The following is a 23,203-nucleotide window of genomic DNA, read 5'->3' as shown; positions in this document are numbered from 1 at the left end:
CTAAAGTAATATAAGTATTATGATTTGGTTTGGTTTCAAAAGAACAAACTGCAAACCGAACCAAATCGATCAGTTTGAAAAAAAAATTCAAATAAATCCAAAAAGAATTGGTTTAGTTTAGTTTTTGATTTTTATTTTGGATCAGTTTGGATGTGAACAACCTTACTATTAGGCACACACATTAAATTCATATTTTATAATTTATAGGATTAACTTTTTATATTATTAATTATTTAGTTTAAATTTTAATAAATATAATAGTAAACATTTAACTATATTTTTATATACACAAATGCTCCTAAAAAATATTATTATTAGAGTATTGTCTTACATAAGACACCTTTCATGATGATGTCTTGTGTATTCCCTTTTGACTATCTTTTAAAAAAAAATTATTTAGTTCATTTTTTATTTTTTATAATTGTATTATTGGAATAAAATATCTAGTGACTTTGTCTATTACTAATTTTCATCCAAAAGGAACACATGTTCACGTGGTAAAACCTTCTTTTAAAAAAATATTTTAATTCAGTCATTTTTTTAAGATAATTCAGTAAGTATTATGCATGATTTTGATTTTAATAGAGAAGAATAAAATAATTAAAACAAACATTCAAATTGATTGCATTCAATGAAAAAAAATACAATAATTAAAACCAATATTTGAAATGATTGAATTTAATAAAGAAGAATAAAACAAATAAAAAAGAAATTAATTGCATTTAATTCAGAAAAAATGAACATGGTCTGCCACATGCTAGGCGGTCCAAGGATTTCATGTGCTCACGATGAAAAATTAATTTGGGTCCTTTTAAACTTAAGTATTTAAAATATAAATATATATTATATAAACAAACAAACACATAGTTTCATTAAAAATTACATATTTTCTTATGTTAAACGAATAACATATTTTTATAAAATCTCAAAATTATATATCACATACTTCTTTTTTTATCAATTTACTTATATTGTCATCTATTATTCAATTTATTTCTAAATCAATTACATAATATAAACATTTATAGATAAAGTAGGCATGACAATGGGACGAGTTGGTGATAGTTTTGACTCTCCTTGTGCTCATCCTTGAAGACCATAGGTTCACATGTTATAAGGTAGATCTATGTTTTTTTAAGTCTATCTTTATCCCAGCAGCTGAGTTTTATACATTTGAATAGAGATACCATAACACATCACATTCTTTGTAACTTTAATCTACTAATATATTTATAATTTAATTTAATTTTACAATTTGTCTCTCAAAGAAAATGTTTCATTTCGACGGTTATTGTCTATCACGAACAAAATATGATTTCATATATTTTTGTTTTTATACTAATATACTACTATTTAGTTTTTTTCATTTATAATTTGAGTTTTTGTTTGTTTCTTATTTTGTTTAAAAAAATTAAATATATTATCATAGATCAATTATATGTTGATATATATGTCAGTGAACTAAAACTTCATTTAGTATAGACTTATAAAGGTAATACATAAAAAAAACTAACAACCAACATAATAATTGAATTTTAATAAGATGTAAAATTAGAGGTTGAATTTCAATAATAAAATTGAATTTTTTTATTTTGAGTTAAATATGATGTTTTAGTTAGTGAATTAGTAAAAGATTTAAAAAAAATGTGCGATTTAATTTTTTAAAAGTTTGAGTAAGAAAAAGAAAATAAATATCTAAACTTAAAAAAATTGAAAAAATTAATATTACACGCATTCAAAACTAAATGGATAAAGATGTAATTTAAGAAATATTTTACAGAAACTTGTGTAACAATTTTATGAATTCAAAATGATATTTATAATTGAATATATTATTTATCATTTTATAATATTGAAAGTGAAATAAACATTAAATAATTTATGATACTCATTTTTAGGTTTGCTTTTATTTTATTTTCACACAACAAGAGCTTTTGAGAGAGAGAGAGAGAGAGAGAAAGAGTTGTGCTAAGGACAATTGGGGTCTTAATTTGTAAGGGTTTTCGATCTTTTTTATTCTCAATGAAATCTTGTACACTATTTGGTGATATTGTGACCATGGTTGACTAAATCCTTAGAGCTCATATTATAATGTAGTTGTACCTATGTACTCTAGTTCCTTATTTTAATAAAGTTCTTTGATTTTATTCAATCTGCTTTCTCTTTTATATTGGAATTGATCACTCTAATCCATAGTTACTTGCATGTTAGTGACCATCTATTCATAATTAACTGACCTATAAAATGATAGAGTTCATAAAACTTGCATGATCAAACTGGTGGCATGAATATCCTTTTTACAAATCTCTCTGTAATTCATTCTTAACCCTAAAATAAATCCCAAATGACCAATTGAGGATTGCTTTAGGGGGAAGAGTATTTTTAGACCTTGACCATAGGATGATAATTAAATTAAGAGGTAATAGGTGATTAATTAATAATTAAGGGTTCTTGATTGTAATAGGAATTGAGGGTTCTTGATTGTGATAGGAATTCTAAGGTACAATATCTGCACTTTTGAGTCCATGATACTACTGTGTAGGGTTCACTTGTCCTTGTGTGAATACATATTTTACGATCAAGTTTCTTACACCGTTGTTGGGGACTAGTTGCGGAGTTTCCAGATAATTTTAATTTGCACTAATTAAATCATTTTTGTTTATAATTGTTTTTTATTTCCTGTCTTAATTTTTCCTTTTGTATTTAAATTTCATTTGTTTTTTATTTTCATTTCCACTGAAATTCTATTCCATTGCCTGTTGCATTTTAATCATTTTTCTTTGTTTGATAGTTTATGCTAGCTTGTTCTCAAAGGGCTAAAATTATTAAGTGTGACCCTGAGATCGAAAAAGCCTATCGCAAGAACAATACTAACACAAGGACGAGGAAGATGGTTACAATGAATGTTGGACAACATGAGCATACCTTGCACGATTACCTCACCCTTAGTTTGAGAATCACTGCAAGTATACAACTCTCGGACTTGGAAGATCAGACTTATGAGTTAAGGCATGGACTGGTCAACATGATCAAAAGGATGCAATTCAATGGCCGATCATCAGAAGATCATGTGGTCCATCTGAAGAAGTTCTTGAGACTCACAGACACAGTAAAGAGTTCACCAATGCTCATGACTACATCAAATTGACAACCTTCCCGTTCTCATTAACGGGAGAGGCAAAAGATTGGCTCAGTGACTTGCCAAGTAGAAGCATCACCACCTGAGATCAATTCTCATTGGAGTTCTTGAAGAAATTCTTCCTAGTATTAAAGTCTAAGCAGCTAATCAGAGAAATTGGGAACTTTTCCTAGTTTGAGAAGGAATCATTGTTTGAAGCTTTTGAGTGATTCAAGAAGCTATGAAGGAGTTGCCCACACACCATGGTTATTCATTATAGAGGTTAGTTCACATCTTCTATGGAGGACTATCATAACACAATCGATCATGCCTAGATGTTGCAATAGAGGGAAACCTTATGCCCAAACTGACCGATGCAACAATAGGAATTATTGAGGTTATAGCTTCCAATGCTAATAGTGGTATAGGCAGCAAAAGGATTCCCAGGAGGCCAACTAGAGTTCATCGGGTAGTGGTTAATTCATCCAGTTCATCTCTTGCACAAAAAATGGATGTGTTGACCAAGCAAATGGAAACTCCGATGAAGGCTAAGGTACAGATGATGACACCCACACCTCTACCTCCTGTTTCTGATGAGTTTGGGGAGACAAGACATGTAGTTGGAGACTGTCCATATACTTAGGCCTTGGAGGATGTGAAATATGTTGGTGCTAACTATAACCCTTATTCCAACACCTAAAACCAAGGTTGGAGAGACCACCCAAATTTGTCTTGGAAGGAGCAAAAAGATCAAAGGCAAGGTTAGAGTTAAAGCCAAAATGTGTACCAGCCTCCTCACCTGTAAGGTATGAGTTAGAAAATTTACAAAGGCCTTCAATATCAAAATCAGAGGCCTAGGAAAGAGGAGAAAAGACACACCATGCAGGACATGATGATGGAGCACATGACTAAGAGTGATGAGAGGTTCAAAACCTTAGAATCAATAGTATTGAACCTTGTCACTTTTATGTTCTAGAGAACTCAAGGTGCTCTGCCCTCCCAAACTAAGCCCAACCCTAAGGAGGATTAGAAGGTGGTAAGCACTAGGAGTGAGAAGCCACATGCAGAGTACAAGAAGAAGGAGAAAGCAACTTCTGCAGAGAAGGACAAGGAGGTGCTCACTGAAGAAGGTCCAATAAAGGACAAAAAGGCTTTTACTGACAGTAATTAAGAGACAAGGAAAGAAAATAAGGTTTTGACACCTCCTCGGGTAAATATTATTTTTCCCAAGAGAGTGAGGAATGAATAACAGGATAAATATTTTTCTAAATTTTATAAATGTTTAAAAAATTACATATCAACATTCCCTTTGCTGAGGCTATTGCTCAAATGGCCAAATATGCCAAATTTTTTAACGAAAATATTTCCAACAAAAAGAAATTGATAGAATTTGAGACAATAGGCCTTACCGAGGAGTGTTCTGTTATTGTTTTAAGAAAGTTTCCCCCAAAGTTAATTGACCCTGGCAGTTTCACTTTGCCCTGCACAATAGGGAACTCTTTCTTTAAAAAATGCTTGTATGACTTGGGGGTAAGTATTAATTCAATGCCTTACTCTATTTTTAAGAAAATTTTCTTGAAGGAAACATAACCCACAAACATCACCCTACAACTTGTTGATAGGTTTATTGTTTATCCTAAAGGCATAGAGGATGTGTTGGTTAAGGTGAACAAGTTCATCTTTCTAGACGATTTTGTGGTGTTTGATATCGAGGTAGATGAAGATGTCCCCATCATACTGGGGCATCCATTCCTAAACACTTATGACATAGTGATAGAGGTTAAGCAAGGTAGGCTCACCCTTAGGATGGTGGATGAGCAAGTTGTTCACTGACGCTTTGGTGGAAGCCTTATTCCCAAGTGTGAGGATGGAGGACCCCTTGGAAAGAGTTCTTGTTATTGATGACTTGAATTGGGATTTGAGCAGTGTTGAAGAGGAAATACTGATGTTCCTCGAAGCTCAGAGTGCTGCCAAACCGATGAGAAATCAGAGGTTTGAAGAGTTGGAAAAGAGTAGTGGGTCAAAGCCTAAACCCTTCATTGAGGAACATCTTTGTAGTGGCCTTCCTTCCAACTTAAAATATGTTTTTCTTGAGTCCCCCCCCCCCCCCACCCTTTCTTTACCAGTTGTTATTGCTATAGGTTTGTAGGAAAGAGAAGAGGAGAAACTTTTGAGGGTCTTGCAGGATCATCCATGAAAAAAAGGGTAATGACCCTAAAGTTTGCACCCATAGGATTCATATGGAGGAAGGCCAAGAACCTAAGTGGTTGCCTCAGAGGAGGCTCAACCCTAGGATGATGAAGGTTGTGAAAGGAGAGGTACTAAAGCTATTGGATGCAAACATTATCTATCCCATCTATAAAAAGTGAATGTGTAAGTCCAATCCAATATGTCCCTAAGAAGGGGGGCACTACTGTAAGAAATTACATTACATAACTCCCTAGTCCAAAAGTGAAGTTGTAATCAAACACAATATTGAACTCCCTAGTCCAAGAATAGATCATATTGAAGGGAGTATCTTTAGTGAAACACAAATGGTTCAGAGTCTGATAACAACTCCCTATTTGATGATGAACTCCGTATGTAGAGGGCTTCCCATTAGGTTCCACAACAGGGCAATAAGCTTTAAGTCTATAGAATCTTCTCATGGTAAACCAAACCAGACTTGTATGCTTTGTCTTCATCTTGAGAGCCTCAAACTCATGCTTAAAAAGCCTTCTAGGTCGAGCATTCACATATCTGGTTGATGGAGCATCTTCATCCTCTTCAATCAACAACTCCTTGCACTTGTCGCACTTGGCCTTTTGATACAAGACAAGCTTATCTACTGCTATTGCGAATTGAGTGTTGGAGGTGACCACGTAAGAAAATTGTGACCTAATCATGAAATGCATATGAGTGTTAAACCTCTATAACCGTCTTAAAGAAGTCTATCTTGACATTTCCCAACCTTGTAAGTTTGGACTTTCTTTAGGTGAGTCCAAGGCAATCTCTTTAGTATGAAAAGTTTCTCCAAATGAAGTGAAATCCCAAGGGAGAACAACATTGAAAGCACACATAAGTCCCATCAATTGTTGAAGATCAAATGGGGTAGAGAAGGGCATTTCAAAAGGCTAAGCTTCGTGACTTCTCCATACTATAGCACCAGGTGGATATACCTATCTTGAAGTTGGCTTATGCTCTAATATAAGACTATTGGGATTGAGAGGAACAATGTGTATAATGGGGAACTCTTTGAAAACTGGTTCTAGATCCCTATATAAACCAAAAAATCATCATCTTCTTCTTTTTCTTCACAAAGTGTCTTCCAAGAAGTGTAGTTGAAGGGATCAATCCTTAGGTAACCATGCTTCCAAAGCTTTACCAAATTAAGATTGTTAAGCTCTGCTTGTTACATTTTAGGATGAAGTATGTGAGACCCAACTTCGCCTTTCTCCTTCCAGACCTTATTACAAGTCTGCCACTCTAAGACTATGTGCCCTCTGAATCCAGGGAAGAGTCTAACATTGACATTTAGATTAATAGGTGCAGTTGGTGGAGGTTGAACATATGGTCTGGTTGGAAGTATCCATTATGTTGCATGTTGTTAATTTGGTCTCATCTAACGTCTATCAAGTTTGGTGAAGAGGTTTGTAAGTTTGATGGGTTTTTCAATGGTTTGGAGAATCTTCTTTTTCTTCAGACTAACGTTCATAGCTTTTATGCTTACAAACGCTACAACTCCATATATATTCTCCAACTGTCTCATCTTTTCTTCAAATAAAATGGCATTGACAATTTTCTCATCAACTTCAAACACTAACCTTGGACGAATTGGTGCCATTAATTCCACAGTCTATTTTGATGATATCATCCCCATCATCCTTGAAAGAAGCTTCAATGGCAGACTAAAACATGGTCTCTTCAAGAGCTTTTTTCTCTTATGGATCCATATCTTCATCCAGAACACCATGTTGCAACTCAAATTATCCCTAAGTAGCATATAGAGACATGAGTGTTGCTCCATGCTTTGTTGTAGATTGAATCTTTTCCAATTCTTCCAGCTCAACTCTATTCTTATCGTCCTCAGAGTGAACTATCACAAATTCCAACACAACCTTTTTAGGTATAGACTCACGATCTATGTACACTTTATTTTTTTTATCATTTTTATTAGAAATGCATTATTTACAAACTAAGAAAACAATCCCAAACCAAAAACATTTAAGGAAAACTTACTTGAACAAAAATGGAGAAAATACAAGGGAGGAGTGAGAATGTTGTGCCAAACAAGTGAAGAAAGAAGTTGGCGTAGTGAAGGAGTGGGGTTGTTGTTATCTCTTTGGCAAGCACACCAAATCTTACAAGAAGTTAAATGGAAAGTCCAAGTATTGTTTCCCTAGAGACTTGCATAATATTGGGCAAAATTCATGAAATCACAATCTAAGCTAACAAATATCACACGAAAGCGGTAAAATCATGAACTTTAGTTTATTATAAGTAAGATAAAAACAAAACAAGTAAAGGCAAAGTAATTAAAATACTCTTTTTGTGGGTTTTTTTAGTGAAAACAAAGCTTAGAACATGGGATTTTTCAAATAACAAGGGGATTATCAAGGTTAGAATTCACCAAACCTCACTCTCTTCTTGCTTGAATGCATAATACATATACCTATTGTGAATCAATGCTAAAATAACTCAACAAATGCTTTCTTAGCCGTAATTCCTTAAGTGAAAATAGTCTTAGTTCTGATATTAAGTTTTGATTCCTTACAAACTTAATAAAGGAACTAGCTTTAAGTCTAGTGACTCAAGATAACCAATGAACTAAGCTTCATTCCTAGACACAAAGTTCATTGGGTATTTTGCTACTCCTAAAAACATATCATGGTTAGTCATTATACAACAAGCATTAATGGAGGATTTACCTACCCATTTCCACGGGTAGCCTCAAAACACATTGAGGGAGGAAGAAGATGAAGAATGAAGCCAAAGAAGGCTTCCCCTCTCAATGGGATTGTGGATTTTTGCCAAATGAAGTATCCCCATTTCTAAATGACAATCAAACTTTATTTATATAAGAGCCAAAAAATTTATTTTTAGTGACTTTTAGCTTTAGCTAAATTACAACAAAACTTAAATGCAAAACAAGATCTAGCTCCGACTCCCAAATTTAGCTCAAGCTTGTAGAGGTCTTTTACTTGTTGTCAAAATTTAGCTTCAACTCCATTCCTTAGCTCAACTAAATTGAAGTTTGTTTTTTTTCTTCAAAAAATCTCTAGAGCTTTTCCACTTTCCACTCCATTTCTACAAACAGTAGACAAAAAATATATGAGATGTAACTTATGAAATTAAATATTTAAACAAAAAAATATAATATTTACAAACTAAGATAAAAAAGTAAAACATCACTTTAAAATTGGATAAAATTAGATTAATTTCCTTATAAAACATGAAAAAATATTTAAGGAAATTATTAGGTGAGTGAGTTAAGTGAGAAATTGATAAAAATGGAGTAAAAATTAGGGTTCACCTCTGAGAAAGCTCTTGAGCGAAATGGTGTGTGTGAGTGAAATGAAAAATTAAAAGAGTGAAAAAAGTTTTAGTTACCCTCACTTTTTGAATTTTTTGTTATAGCAAAATGGCTGCCACATTGATTGTGGTACATCTAATCCAATGAACTCATGTCCATTTTCACTGCTGCAAGTTGTTACTTCGCTTTGGCAAAAGTAGGTGCATAAATTCAGTTCAACTAGATGTGACCCAATTGATGAAATATTTTTCATACCATTTTTGCTTCAGCAAGTGGTCAATTTGCTTTGGTGAAAATCAGTAGAAATACTTGTTAGACTATTGGCAAGTGCACCAATTTGTTCAAGTAGTAATTAAAATGGTAAGACCGAGTATTGTGTCCACATGGAATTTATTATACTTCGATGATGCATATTCAGTTTGTAAACAATTTTAATTGCAGTGAAAGAAAATGAAATCTCTTATTCATGTTTTCCAATGATTGTAGTAATTTTTCTTAGCTTAAGAATGAAAAGCAAAACAAGCGCAGAGTTGTAAAATGAAACAAATACCAAGGTGAATATGTCGGGAAGTATTCTACTGAACTTTCTCTTGACGTGATTAAAGAAGTTTTTCTCTATTTAACATTATCCTAATGTTCCTTGCACCGTTTAATTACTCTACCTGTAATTCCTCACACGAAAGAGCCTAGCTCTCCTAGCTTCGTTCTTGATTCCTCAACAAACTCATTCTAAGCGAGCCGCATTACACAAAAGATGCAGTATTTACTAGATTACTTCACACTATTCCTAGAAATGAAGGCCTCTAGTTGCTTTACCAAGTTCTAAGGACTGGAAGCATTTTCCAATACTTAAACCCTAACAAAACATATAAATGGGTGATCAAGCCACAAATATGGAAAATAAACACAGATAGAAGCAGAAAACACTAGCAATAATATTAAATAGATAGTTAGAGTTTTTACATCAAGAGTGCTTAGTGAAAAAATCCCTAACAATGAAGTGTTTAGCCCTCCATTAGCAAGGAGGGCTCATTACAAGGATGAAATAAGATGGAAATGGAATGGTGAAGTGAAAGTGTGAAGAAAAATGTCTTCCTTCAGCCTTGATGCTCTGTTCCTTCTTTCCCATGCTGCTTTCTTCACTTGGTTTTCCCCTCATCTTCCAGTTTTAAAGACTTTTGGGCTTCTCAGATTACGAATGCGCGCTCAGCGAACATGTCTCGCTGAGCGAGAGTTAGTGACTGGGCGCTTAGTAGGCTTGGACGCGCTAAGCGTGAGAAGAGACAAAATTTTCCCTGGGTGGGTTGGCGCATGCTAAGCGCGCTTCTCTCTGACTTAACATTCTCTAGAGTTTTTCTCTTGCTGAGCGAGCTGGCTTCCTCGCTAAGCAGATTGGCCTTGCTTAGCCAATCTGGCTCGCTGAGCGAGCCCTTCAGCAGCATTTCCAAATCTTTTCTTCTTCAGCCTAAAAATCCAAATAATTTCAACATTAGTCATCCAAATGGAGCTTCCACTGTATAAACTCACACAAAAATCAATTATTTACAAATCTCACAAAAGAAACCATAAAATTAGAGGTACATTGCTACTTTTTATCCATTTTTAATGCATTTAATACTCTTGGATAGCAATTATCAATACTCAGCTCAAATACCACTTATTTAAATCCTACATACTTGTATTTATTTTTTTTATTGTTGTCGTTCCAAAGCTCTCTCTTTGTGAGATCCATCTTTGCCAGAGCGAGCTTACAAATAGAGAGTGCCTCACCTCTATGAGTAACTTTTGCTTTAGCAAGATCTCTCTTCGCCAAAGAAAAATGACTTACAATGGGTTCCTTGAGTCTAAGATGACCATTCGCCATGGCAAGATCCCTCTCTGCTAAAGCAAATTTTTAAAATCTCAACACATTAAGATAGAGGAGGTCAAATCGTTCTAGCAAATTGTTAGTTCATTGAGGTGATTCTTCCTTCTACACCCTTATTTTTTATGATGCAAGTATTTTAAAATAGGCTAAATGCCAAAGAAAAATCAAAACAAAGAAATAAAAACAAACCAAACCCTTGGGTTGCCTCCCAAGTAGCGCGTCTTTAACATTACTAGCTTGATACATGATAGAAGATTTAAGGATCTCCTTCAATCTTAGAACTTTTTGGATTTTCTTTAGTGTTGACTGAGAAATTTTTAGAGTTTCTCTCAACCAATTTGTTGGCAATTTGACCAGCTTGAAATTTCAAACTCTTGATGGAGGCTTTAGTACTTTTATGGTTGATAAAAGATACTCGCATGAATTATGTGAGGGTTTCCTCTAGCATGCTTGTCTTTTCATAAAGATTATGCCTAGGCATGTCATTAGAACTACCTCCCTTCTCTTGACCTATGCTTGGATGAGGTCTATAGACTTGATTGTTGTAATTTTGGTATTTTTCGTGCCTCCGATTGTTCATGTACTACACTTCCTCATGAATTTTAGCATATTTGTTAGTAGCATGGCCTCCTCCACTAGATTCACAAATATAAAAATTGAATGTAGGAGCAAAGGAAACTATTTGAATCTTGAAGTGCAAAGGTCCAATATATGTAGCATGATCCTCAAATGTAACCCTAGGAGGAATAGTCCCATTTTCCATATTTCTTTCATGCTTCTTCCTTTTGCTTTTATTCTTCTTAAGTGTCTTCTCAATTTCTAAATCACGAATCAATTTTTCCTTGGATGTGTTGCTTCTTAATGTGTACGATCTATGCATGTTGTGAATCATGCATGTTTTGATGATGTCGAAAAGAAATCACTTGATAATGATTGTCATCATCAAAAAGGGGGAGAATGTGAATGTATGAATACATGATTTTGATGATGCCAAAGAAGAATCAAACAAGGTTGCTTCAAAGGATAAACATTGCTTCAAGATTAATACAAGGTTGCTTCAACAAACAAGGCCTTACTTCAAGATTAACTAAAGATCAAGCCTTGCCTTAAAACAAAGTGTTTCCAAGACACTCAAGGCTCTGGTAATCAATTACCAGGCAGTGTAATCGATTACCAGAAGACAAGTTTGAAAAAATAGCAGTTAAAAAGGGTTTTTGAATTTAAATTTTGAACCTGTAATTGATTACCAGTAATAGAACTCTTGAAATTCAAATTCAAAAGTCATGACCCTTCAAAATATAACTGTGTAATAGATTACCAGAAACCTGTAATCGATTACCAGTGGAAAAATTCAGAAAAAGCTTTTTGAAAAGGCACATCTCTTCAAACCATTTTGAAAAGGCATGAAGGGCCTATATATATGTGTGTCTGATTTCAAAAAGCAAGAGAGAGATATTCCAAGAGAACTTCATTGTCAAATACTCTCTCGACAACTCTTGGGCAAACACTTACAAATCTATTGAGAGTTCATCCAGGAACTTCAAATTGTATTATCCACTCTAAAGAAGATAAATCTTTTTGTTCATCTCAGAAAGTAAAATGTAATTAAGAGACTGATTATCTCTTGAATTGTGAGTTTCCTGAACACAAGGGAAAGGGATTCCTTGGGTGTTCAGAAGTTGTAAAAAGGATTTTTACAAAGATAGTGGAAAATCTCAAGTGGGTTGCTTGAGGACTGGATGTAGGCACGGGAAGTGACCGAACCAGTATAAATAAAGTTTGCATTATTAATCAATTTTTCCTAGCACGTTTAAAAGAATATTGTTAAATTGATTGCTTCTTGTTCTTCTTTTGCATTCTAAGCCTATCATTTGAAAATGGGGGTTAAAAGTTTGTTAGTGGGAATCTTGAAACTTAATTCACCCCTCCCCTCTTAAGTTATTGAGGCCACTTGTCTAACACATGTAACAAACTACACATCTAAGGACAATGTTAATAAAAAAATTTAATTGAATTAAAGTATCCATAATCAATAAGAATGAAAGAATGAATAAAATATAAAATTAAAAGAATGTAATCTAACAAACTAAAAGAAAAAAATTTCAGTTGCCTAAATGTTGAAACACAAGTCCCCGACAATGATGTCAGTCTTGTTTTGCTTCAGACATAATAGACAAGTGAACCTAGTCTAATTTAATTTGTAGAAAAGAAACAATAAGTATAAAGTGTTATCGTATCTACAGAGACTATGTGTAATTTAAAGGAATCAACAAATTTTTAAAATTTCATGCATTTGCCACAGCGAATTAACAACTCATTGCAGCGAAACCAAACTATTTTTTGGTTTTTCAAACAAAATTTTTGGACCTAAATTAAAATCAACAAATCAAAATGTTGTTGAGATGAAATCCATAGAATTCTTCATATGAAACTCGTTCCTAATCAATATCCTAGTTCAATGCGACCTAGATCCAAACTACAATGACTAATCCTAATTCATTAACAACTAATCCTTGAGTTCCAAGTCAAATTCCTAATTCCTTAGGTGACTCAAACTTAAAAACTTAGAAGAAGATCAATGAATCTCTACAAATACAAGTATTTGATTCATTCTTGACATCAAAGCCTTGCACATTTCAATTTAGATCTAGGATTTGAACTTGTTTCCACACAATTCAAATCCCTAAAATCTAGGTTGATCACGCCTAACATGCATCTAAGCATAGAATTGGAATATGATCAGATTAACTATGAGAATTGATGAATAAAACATAGATTACATACTTGAATTTTACTTCAATCACTCAACAACTGTGAATTTTAGCTCATTTAGATCATGAAGGATCCAAATATAACCTCAAAAGAACAACAATGGAGGAAAAAAAGGACATAGAAGAGAGAAAAGGTTTGAGATTCTATTTCTAAATTTGTCAAATGAACCAAAAGTTTTTTACCATGATAATACAAGTTCTTTTAATAGAGCTGAGATCACATTATTTTTTTTATGCCTCAAGGAAGTTTCGTTTCAACGAAAGCATACTTCATTGCAGCAAAATTACACTAATGAATTAAGAACTCCGAACTTGATCCTCATGCTTCTGCAGCTTGTTTGTTGGAGCAAAAGGTTGACTCATTGGAGCGTGTTTCTGATAACTTCAAGGTCTTCAACTTTACAAAATCGTTGTGGCAAGACTTAGCTTCATTGTAGCTAATCTTCATTATTTTCAACTAATCAAGAGTCCTTATTCGCTATGGCAAAACCATATCTCGTTGTGACAAGACCATCTTTGTAGCTCTTCAATTATTGATGATCAAAATCTGCTTTGGTAACATCAATATCTACAAAAACATCAAAAACAAACTTTTTAAGTTTATTAAACTATTTTATACAATTTATTAACAAAAATCACAATTATGAACACAAATTCTAAAGAAAAGCTAGGATAGTTGTTAGAAAAAAATGAAGAAAAATAGTTATCAGCATGCCTCATAACCAAGACTGGACAAAAAATTATGCACCATTTTGAATAGACAATATGTTTCGTATAAACAAATGACATTAGGTTGATGTTGATGAACAACATCTTTTGTGCAAAGACGACCATGATCATTGACAATACCTTAAACGCTCAACAAAAGAAAAGAGATGTTGGAGCTATCCATGGAGAACGTGGGGTGTAGATAAGTCGAACCCTCATATCTTGGGACCCGAATCAATCTCCTTAGAGGCGATCATATGGGCAAGAAGTTCCCTATTAGAGGTTGGGACAAACACCTTTTCAATCTCCATGTAATTAGTCTTAACAAAGACTTTATTTGACCTTATCTAAATAATATTTTTAGAATTAACTCCTGATTAGGGGTGTTTGCCTTGTTGAGGCTATGGAAGGTTTCCTTTAGAGTTAGTTACAACCGTTTTCCTAACCTTAGGTGGGCCTACGTTAACAACAACTATACCATTGGTAAAACTAGACCCATTCACAATGTGTTTCAAATATGGCTTATATTTTTCCTTTGTCATTTCATTTCCATTATTGGACCCAATCTTAGGATTTGATTGTGTTAGAGATGAGGCACCAGGATCACCTTTAACTCGACCAAGATTTGTTGGAACATTCTGTTAGAGATAAGGGAAGCAACAACATGGAACAAACTAAAGCTAAAGCTTGAAGCTCAAGGAAAAGACTGAAGAAGTTTTAGAAGATGTTTTGGCTTTTACATGCCCAACTCCTTTGAGTGGCATTTGTATTGGTTGTTAACTTGATTTTTGCTTAGTACATTTAATATTTGTTTTGCATTATGCATCATCATAGTGTGAGTGGGGAAAATTTTCTAAATTTTCTAAATTTCTTCAAAGGCAAAAACTCTCTATTCTTAATTAATTATGGAGTTGTCGTAATCGATTACAACAAGTTGTCTAAAGCTTAAAGAGTTAAGTCTTGTATTGGTTTGATTGATTACAGTAGTATTTTAATCTTTGAGTGTCATTTGTATTGGTTGTTAACTTGATTATTCCATCTTAGTACATTTGATATTTGTTTTGCATTGTGCATCATCATAGTGAGTGAAGAAAATTTTCTAAGTTAGAAAAATTTCTTCAAAGGCAAAAACTCTATTTTAATTGATTACACAGTTGTTGTAATCAATTACAACAAGTTTTCTAAAGCTTCAAGAGTTAAGTCTTGTCTCGACTTAATCAATTACGATAGTATTTTAATCGATTACACTGTTGTTTGAGACAATGACTGATTTTTCAAGAGTCTCTACTTTAATCGATTTCCAGGTGGATTAATCGATTATTTTTCTCTCGTTTAAGTTGTTCAAAGGTGTACAAGAAAACTTTACTCAATTATTTAGGTCATCTAATAGATTACATTGTTCTAGAGTTGTTTTTTAGATGTTGGATGAACACTTTAATTGATTACTTAGATAATCTAATCAATTACTTCATTGAAATAATCAATTGCGTTATAGATTTAGTCGATTACAGACGGTTATAATTGTTTTCTCTATAAATAACCAACTTGTGTTCACATCTACATCAAGAGATTATTAGAGAATACTCAATACATCTCGAAAATTACTTCTTAACCTCAAAATGAGCAAGATTTTGTGTTGTCATTAGTGAATAAGAGAAGAAAAGAGCTTTATAGTAACTAACAAATTCTTAATCTTTTGATTTGGAAGATCTTTCCTTGAAAGTGAGTTGTGTCTTTTGAGTAAAAGAAGATCAACTTCTCAACCCAGCAAGGTTTTTGTGGAAAGATTGGACAAGTTGTATCTCTTTTACTTAGTTTTTTCATGTGTATGGTTTTTACGTGGTCTTGTGTTTATGCGTGAATTGCTTATAACATGCTAGAGTAGAGTTTTCTAGTTTGGGCTAAGAGTAGGGTTCTATTAGGCTTATATTCACAGAGGGTCCTAGTGTTGGATGCCTTAGTCTCTTTTTCTAGGGTGGAAATTGTAGATTGGTTGTGATTGCTTGTAAGAATTCTTAATGCATAGTGAAAATCTAATTCAAGTTGTAGATTAGATAACTAGATTAGCTTCTCTAGAAGTAGAGAGCGAACCAGTATAAAAGATTGTGTCTTTTTCTCTTGTTCATATCTTTTTCTCATTCAAGGTTTAAACAACTCATTCAAGTTTTAATCAAGGTTTTAAAGATTCAAGTTTTATGATTGTGAAAGAAAGGAAGTTAATGAAGGATCATGAGTAAGGAAGGATTGATTAAGTATTGATTACATTCGATTCATATTTGTTTTGTGATACAATCCGTATAGAAAAGTTTTTTGCTACAACTCAGTTTTTAAAAGTACATTTTATTTTGTAAACCAATTCACCCCCTCTTGGTTTATTGAGTTCCATAATCTTTTTCATATTTTGTTTGCAATTTCCTTTTTTTCTATGTTGCACAAACTACAATTCCCTATGCATATCAATATTCTCTAAAATCTTAGCTTGGGTCATGATTGTATCCTTTCCCTAAATGTCTTTTACCATGATTAGTTCTATCATTCAGTTTAATCTATTGTCACCTTTAAGTTTATGCTAGGGTTCACCTTCGTTGACATCTGCGGTGGTTTCTTTGGACAATCCTTACTTCGATGGCCATAATGGCCACATGAGGTGCAAGGGAGATGCAAGCTTTCATATTCAAAATGGTACCAATGCATATGAACAATGACCTTTACCACCACAGGTTTTCTCAAATCAACCTCAACCCAAACCATAGCGACCCCAGTATGCATTCAAAGTGTTAGTGTCTACCTTAATGGGTTTACCTATGAATGAAGCTAAACCTAGAAGAAAACTATCATCATAGAAAACCATATTGAGACTTGGGAAGCAGATCCACACCAAAGTGCTATCAATAGTGTCTACCTCAGCAATGAATAGGTTTTGACTATTGTGGAAGCAATGCCTTCCAAGATTATTTTGATGATGCCAAAGAATCAAGAGTCAAGCAAGTTTCAAGAATCAAGATCAAGAATCAAGATTCAAGATTCAAGAATAATCAAGATCAAGATTCAAGATTCAAGTAAAGAATCAAGATTCAAGATTCAAGAATCAAGAGAAGACTCAATCAAGATAAGTATTAAAAGAGTTTTTCAAAAACTATCGAATAGCACAATTTTGTTCAAAAGAATTTTTCAAAAAAAATTTTTTACCAAAGAGTTTTACTCTCTGGTAATCGATGACCAGAAGGCAGTAATCGATTACCAGTAGCCAACTTTCTTTTCAAACTGATTTACAAAGCTGTAATCGATTACCAATGTTTTAAAACGTTAAGATTTCAAATTTCAAGAGTCACAACTTGTGATAAAACATTTTCAAATCATTTCAAACTTATGTAATCGATTACACAATACTTGTAATTGATTACCAGTGTTTCTAAACGTTTTGATTTTCAAATTTAAACATGAAGAGTCACATCTGTTGATGTGTAATCGATTACACTATGATGGTAATCGATTACACTGTGACTTGTTTTGAAAAATAAATAACCAAAATTCACAATTCTTAAAGTGACTTATTTCTGAAGATTTTTTTTCAAAAGTCACAACCTTTAAGTGATTAGTTTTCAAAAGAGTCACAACTTTTAAAGTGACTAGTTTTCAAAAGAGTCACAACTTTTAAAGAAATTGCCAAGAGTCACAAACTTTAACTTGAGTAATCAAATGACTATAAATATGTGACCATGACATGAATTTCTATAACTGTTTTTTTACAGATTTCTTTCATTCATCTTTCTAAAAGTTTTTGTTCAATACTTTCTCTTTCAAGAAAAGTTCATTGACCGAAAACTGGTGTTATTCTTCTTCTTCTTCCCTTCTCCCTCATGACAAAAGATTTCAAAGGACTAACCGCCTGAGATATCTTCTGTTTCTTACAAAACATTTCAAAGGACTAACCACCTAAGATATCTTTTTCCCTTTCCCTTTATACAAAAGATTTCAAAGGACTAACCACCTGAGATATCTTTTGTATCCCCCTTACAGAGAATTCAAGGGACTAACCGCCTAAGAATTCTTTGTCTTAACACATTGGAGGGTACATCTTTTGTGGTACAAGTAGAGGGTACATCTACTTGGGTTGTAATATTGAGAACAAGAGAGGGTACATCTCTTGTGGATCAGTTCAAGTGGAGGGTACATCCACTTGGTTGTTCAAAGAGAACAAGGGAGAGTACATCCCTTGTGGATCTTTGCTTGTAAAGGATTTAACAAGGTTATTGGAAATCTCAAGAACCGGTGGTTGCTAGGGGATTGGACATAGGCATGTGTTGTGGCCGAACCAATATAAATCCTGTGTTCGTCTTCTTCTTCCCTACACTTTTTACTTTTCCGTTGTGTACTTTTTATTTCCGCTTTACTTTTGTCTAAGTTATTGTTTTTGTTCTTTACTTTCTCATAACTTAGTAGTAAAGCATAATTGAATCTAGTAATATTAAGAAGGATAAATTTTTTATTAGTCAAGACACGTTCATAATTAATTCAACCCCCCATTCTTAATTATTCTGAGACCACTTGATCCAACAACTATCAAATAATGATAGAACACCTTCCAAGGCCCACCACTCATGACCTTCCAACGATCTTCTAAGGAGTTGAATTTGACCATCAAATACCCATGTCCTAGATCCCATAGATCAAATCCATGTTGCAATTTCCATATCAATTTCAGTTTAGCCAACATTATTGGGTAACTGACATGCTTACCTAGTAATTTGATCACCAATGCCTTAACCCATGGTTCACATAAACTTTTAAAATAGTTGTCCTCAATGATAATCTTTGGTAGAAGAGGATTGCCACCAGTCTCATACTCCACCCTCAAAAGATTGGTAGAGAAGAGATCTTGCTTTGGTCTAGGAGCCAAGGGGGTTTGCCCGCTACCTTGTCTTGAAAGAAGGTTTCAATAGTTATTTGTTTATCTAGTGGATCTGTCAAGTGTAACACCCTAATGAATCACATTGAAAAGAGAGTGATCTAGAGACTATGCAGGTATGAGACTGTATAGTTATGGATGACTTAAAAAAAATTAATTGGTATTACCTATATCGACAAGATACATCTACTTTTCAATAGGCTATTAGTTAAGAACTTTATAGTTAAGCGTGCTTGGCTTAAAGTAATTTTGAGATAGCTGACCTTCTGGGAAGTTTCCCAAAAGCATGTGAATGAAGACAAAGTACATTGAAAAGTCTCATGTTAGTTTGTGGGGAATAGGGGTTTTCAAATCCAAACCGATCCAAAATAAAAATCGAATCAAACTGATTGTTTTTGGATTTCTTTGGATAATTTTTTTCTCAAACCGATTGGTTTGATTCGGTTTAGTTTGAGGTTTGTATTTTTGAAACCAATCCAAACTGAACCAAATCACAACACTTGTACTAATACTAATATTACTTTAGTGTTATGCATTTTATGTTGTACCATTTGAGTTTCACAATGTTTTGTAGTATTATGTATACGAAACTTATACAATACATACTATCTTTTTTAGACAACTTTTTTAAGATATGTTTAGCTTAAAATAGATGAAATTTTGTAGATTTTTATTGTAGAAGGTGTAACATATTAATAAGTTTTGTAGATTGTTATCAACAATTTTTTAATATAATTTTATTTAAAATATGAAAAAAAAGTATATAAATTTTAATAAAATAATATTTTAGTAAAAATCACAAAAACTGAATCAAACATAACCACAAAATATTGGTTTGGTTTGGTTTGGATTTTATTTAATGTAAATCAAACCAAACCACATATGTTTTTTAAGTTTGGTTTGGGTGACTTTTCGATGGAAAATCGAACCAAACTGAGCCACGAAAAACCCTAGTGGAAATAATCATTGATCCTGAGAGTAGCTGCAACATATTTTTGAGGTTTCGAAAAGGATTACTTACGAAGAATTCTGACCGGTGAAAGGTTCTGACCAACAAGAATGTTGAGTGAAGTATTACTCTGTGAAGTGTTGTAGTGTATGAATCACTGATAAGTCAAAAATAAGAGATATTACAAATGGTATCAGAGCAAACTTCTCTCCTGATACACTTTACTATTTGGTTGAAATTTATTGAAAACTATCAAATCACAAGAAAGCATCGTCGAATTTGTTCCACCAAGATGATAGCCTTTGAAGTTTAGTTTTGGATTCTAAGTATGGTGGATGGAGAAATCTTGTTAGGGAGGGGGAGAGAAGCTCAGACTCTATTTGATAGAGGGATCTATGAATGGTTTATTGGGGGGGGGGGTGAGTAAAAAAAATGGTTTGAGAGCATGGTGGAGTGGAAGCACATTTCTTTTTGGGTAGACAAGTAGGTGGGAGAAGAGAGTTTGGCTTACATGTATCCTAGAGTATACATGAATTAGGAGCAAAAGGAGGTTGAGGTGTGTAATATGGGGAGATGGGAAGGAGGCATGTGCACTACTAAAAAAAGTGCTTTCTACATCGGTCGAAAAGAGTATTCAAAGACGGGTGACCGTCTTTGAATCTAACATCGTTGAAAGCCAAAACTTCCGATGACAGCGGCTCTATAAAACCCGTCTTAGAAAAATGTTGTCTTCTAAGACAGTGGTTAGCTAAGCACCGTCTTAGAAAGGTACCTTTCTAAGACAGTTGTTAGCTAAGCAACGTCTTAGAAAGTACCTTTCTAAGACGTTGTTAAGCTAATCACCATCTTAGAAAGGTACCTTTCTAAGACAGTCATTAGCTAACGACCGTCTTAGAATGTTATTTTGAAAAAAAAAATTTAAAATAATAAAAGCATTATTATGAAATGACAAAAACAACATCTAAATGGGGCACAATTAATACAAATCTAAATGAAGACCTCAGTTCCAAAAAAAAAAGCAACAAAGCAAACACAAGGACCAAACAACGATGGAAAAAAAGAAGATAAAAGAGAATAACATGTTTCAATTTAATGTCACTAAAAAATAAAAACAATAAAAAATTATCTTAAAGTGACTTTTCATATAATAATTGTAATACTTTATAATAAGATAGGGTAATCCATCAGCTCTAACATTACGTTATTCAAATAATACTCATTAAAGATACTTTCCAACTCATATTAGATACTTGGTAAAATGGACATAGATGAATCAAATGCTAAGCTAATTGACATAAACATACCAAAGCCACAAAGGAAATCAGGAAAGTACTAGGAAAAAATCTCTTAAGAAAATCTTGATCATAGGCCAATACTAGAGAATTAAAAAAATCATATTAATCTTCTAATACAAGACATATAACTCAAGCAATACATGCATTATAGCACTTGTGACCAGAACAAATATAATTATACTAATTATCGGTACATATAACTCAAGCCTTCCAATTTGATGCCTTTCTCAACACCCATAAGCTAGAAGCTAATCAATATTAAACAACGTCATGAGTATAAATTTGACACATTAGAATTAATTCATATCAATATTATGTTAATTTAAAAAATTTCACACAGAAGGTAAAACTTTCATTCTAAGTAAATACTCTCATATTTGAGTTTTTTTTTCTTTTTTTCAAAAGCAAAAGGAATAAAATATGAGTGTTCATGTTTGTAACCCTTCAATAACCCTTAATTCATTTTTATAAACCTTGTATTGCTTTCTCAATTTAATAATTGGCTTAATCTCCAAAGAAAGATATAAATAAGAACGAAAAATTGCATCAAATGAGTAAAATTAAATGAAAACCTTGTTGTGTTGTCAAATGAAGTGCTTAATAATTGGCTTCCATCACGAGAAAAGGAAACACTTGTGACACCTTGAGCATGAGCACGTTCAAGACGCTGCAAGCACTAGCCAAACCTAAAATGAAATGTGAAATATACAGCTTTTAAGTTTTACATATTAATAATTGAGGTGAAAACATAAACATTTCCAAAAATAACAAGTCAATAATTACAACATCGACAAGAACTGAAGACAACAAAAATTCAAGGAACTACTAGATAATGAGACAAAGTAGGACCATATGAAGTTATAAACACAAATCATAGAGTGAAATGGAAAGCAAGATGGCACAATATGCGCAATAAATAATATATACCACATTCATATAAATGCTCATTTGCTCCAAGTCATCGGCTCGAATTATAGTTGCATTCAACATTTTCTCCTTCTCACTTTTTGAACATTTGTGGTCACCATTCTGAACCATCTGCATTTGCATAATAGTAAGTTTAGGAATCCGGATCCATACATGGTACATGAGTTATCAACTAAAGTTCTAAGTTGAGAAGCAAGGGGGGGAAAACGCAAAATAAAATGGATTGTATGCCTACCCTAATAATTTAAAAGTACTTGTAAAATAAGGAAAACCAGATGCTGACATATTCCACCTATTCATGAACTAATGAACTCACCTTGCATCAATGATTTCTAGCAATTTGGTGTCATACTTGTTGCCAAGAACCAGATGCTAGAATGATTTTTTACTTTTTAATTGGTCATTCTAGAAGTAAAAAAAAAGTGTATTCCGGAATGTAATTTTACATTCTGCATTGTTTATTCCGGAAGTTATAAAAGAGGTGTAGGAAGCAACTTGGGAGTTGCAGCAAGCAATAGCCTGTTTTAGAACATTGCTAGATACCTGCATAGCTTTCACCGAAAATGTAGAATTTGTGTGATCTAAATTGTGGAAATCTTCTAAACCACTTGATGATAAAGGTGTGTGAATCTTTAGCAGATGTTGACAAATAACGTACCATCAATAAATCACATTTAGTAAAAGCAAGATAAAAAAAAAGTACAAATATTTAGATGACAACAACATTTAACATTACCAGTAATGGTGTCACCAAGCTCACTTATATCACTGCTGGTGTTGGTGTAGGAGAACCCCACCCTAACAGGGGATTCCAAAAACAAAAGATTGGTAGCTATAGAAATAGAAATTATATTGGTTAAGGATCGTTGCTTTTTCTAGCATATAGTTTATCTTGAATAAACACATTTACCAAATTTACAAATCAACTTATGAGAATTAATGACCCTGTATAGTATATATGTTTTGGTATATGGTGAAAAATTATTGGATACGAATCTAAATTCACCAACCGTTATTCCAAGAATAAGGATTTAACTTTAGCTTTGGTTGGCTGCTGTCTTGAGGAAAGAAGGGTCCTAGCTCCTCTACTTCTCCATAACCAATTGAGGAACAACCAGGGCCTGAAAACATTCATGCATTTTGTTTT

General features: G+C 33.2%; 1 protein-coding gene across 1 annotated transcript; it reads right to left on the bottom strand.

Moving 5' to 3' along the window:
- Positions 1-13,798: 13,798 nt before the first annotated feature.
- Positions 13,799-23,187, bottom strand: LOC121175225 (retinoid-inducible serine carboxypeptidase-like). Its single transcript, XM_041017747.1, has 6 exons — positions 23,067-23,187; positions 22,788-22,888; positions 22,600-22,686; positions 22,057-22,167; positions 14,455-14,614; positions 13,799-13,836 (listed from the first exon to the last, which is right to left on the bottom strand). Exons 1-6 carry the CDS (start codon positions 23,185-23,187, stop codon positions 13,799-13,801), a joined length of 618 nt encoding a protein of 205 aa, XP_040873681.1.
- Positions 23,188-23,203: the final 16 nt, after the last annotated feature.

Source organism: Glycine max, chromosome 8, assembly GCF_000004515.6.
Source record: "Glycine max cultivar Williams 82 chromosome 8, Glycine_max_v4.0, whole genome shotgun sequence".
Lineage (NCBI taxonomy): Eukaryota > Viridiplantae > Streptophyta > Magnoliopsida > Fabales > Fabaceae > Glycine > Glycine max.
The sequence above is the reverse complement of the archived record's forward strand: the minus strand, read 5'-3'. Positions and strand labels throughout refer to the sequence as shown.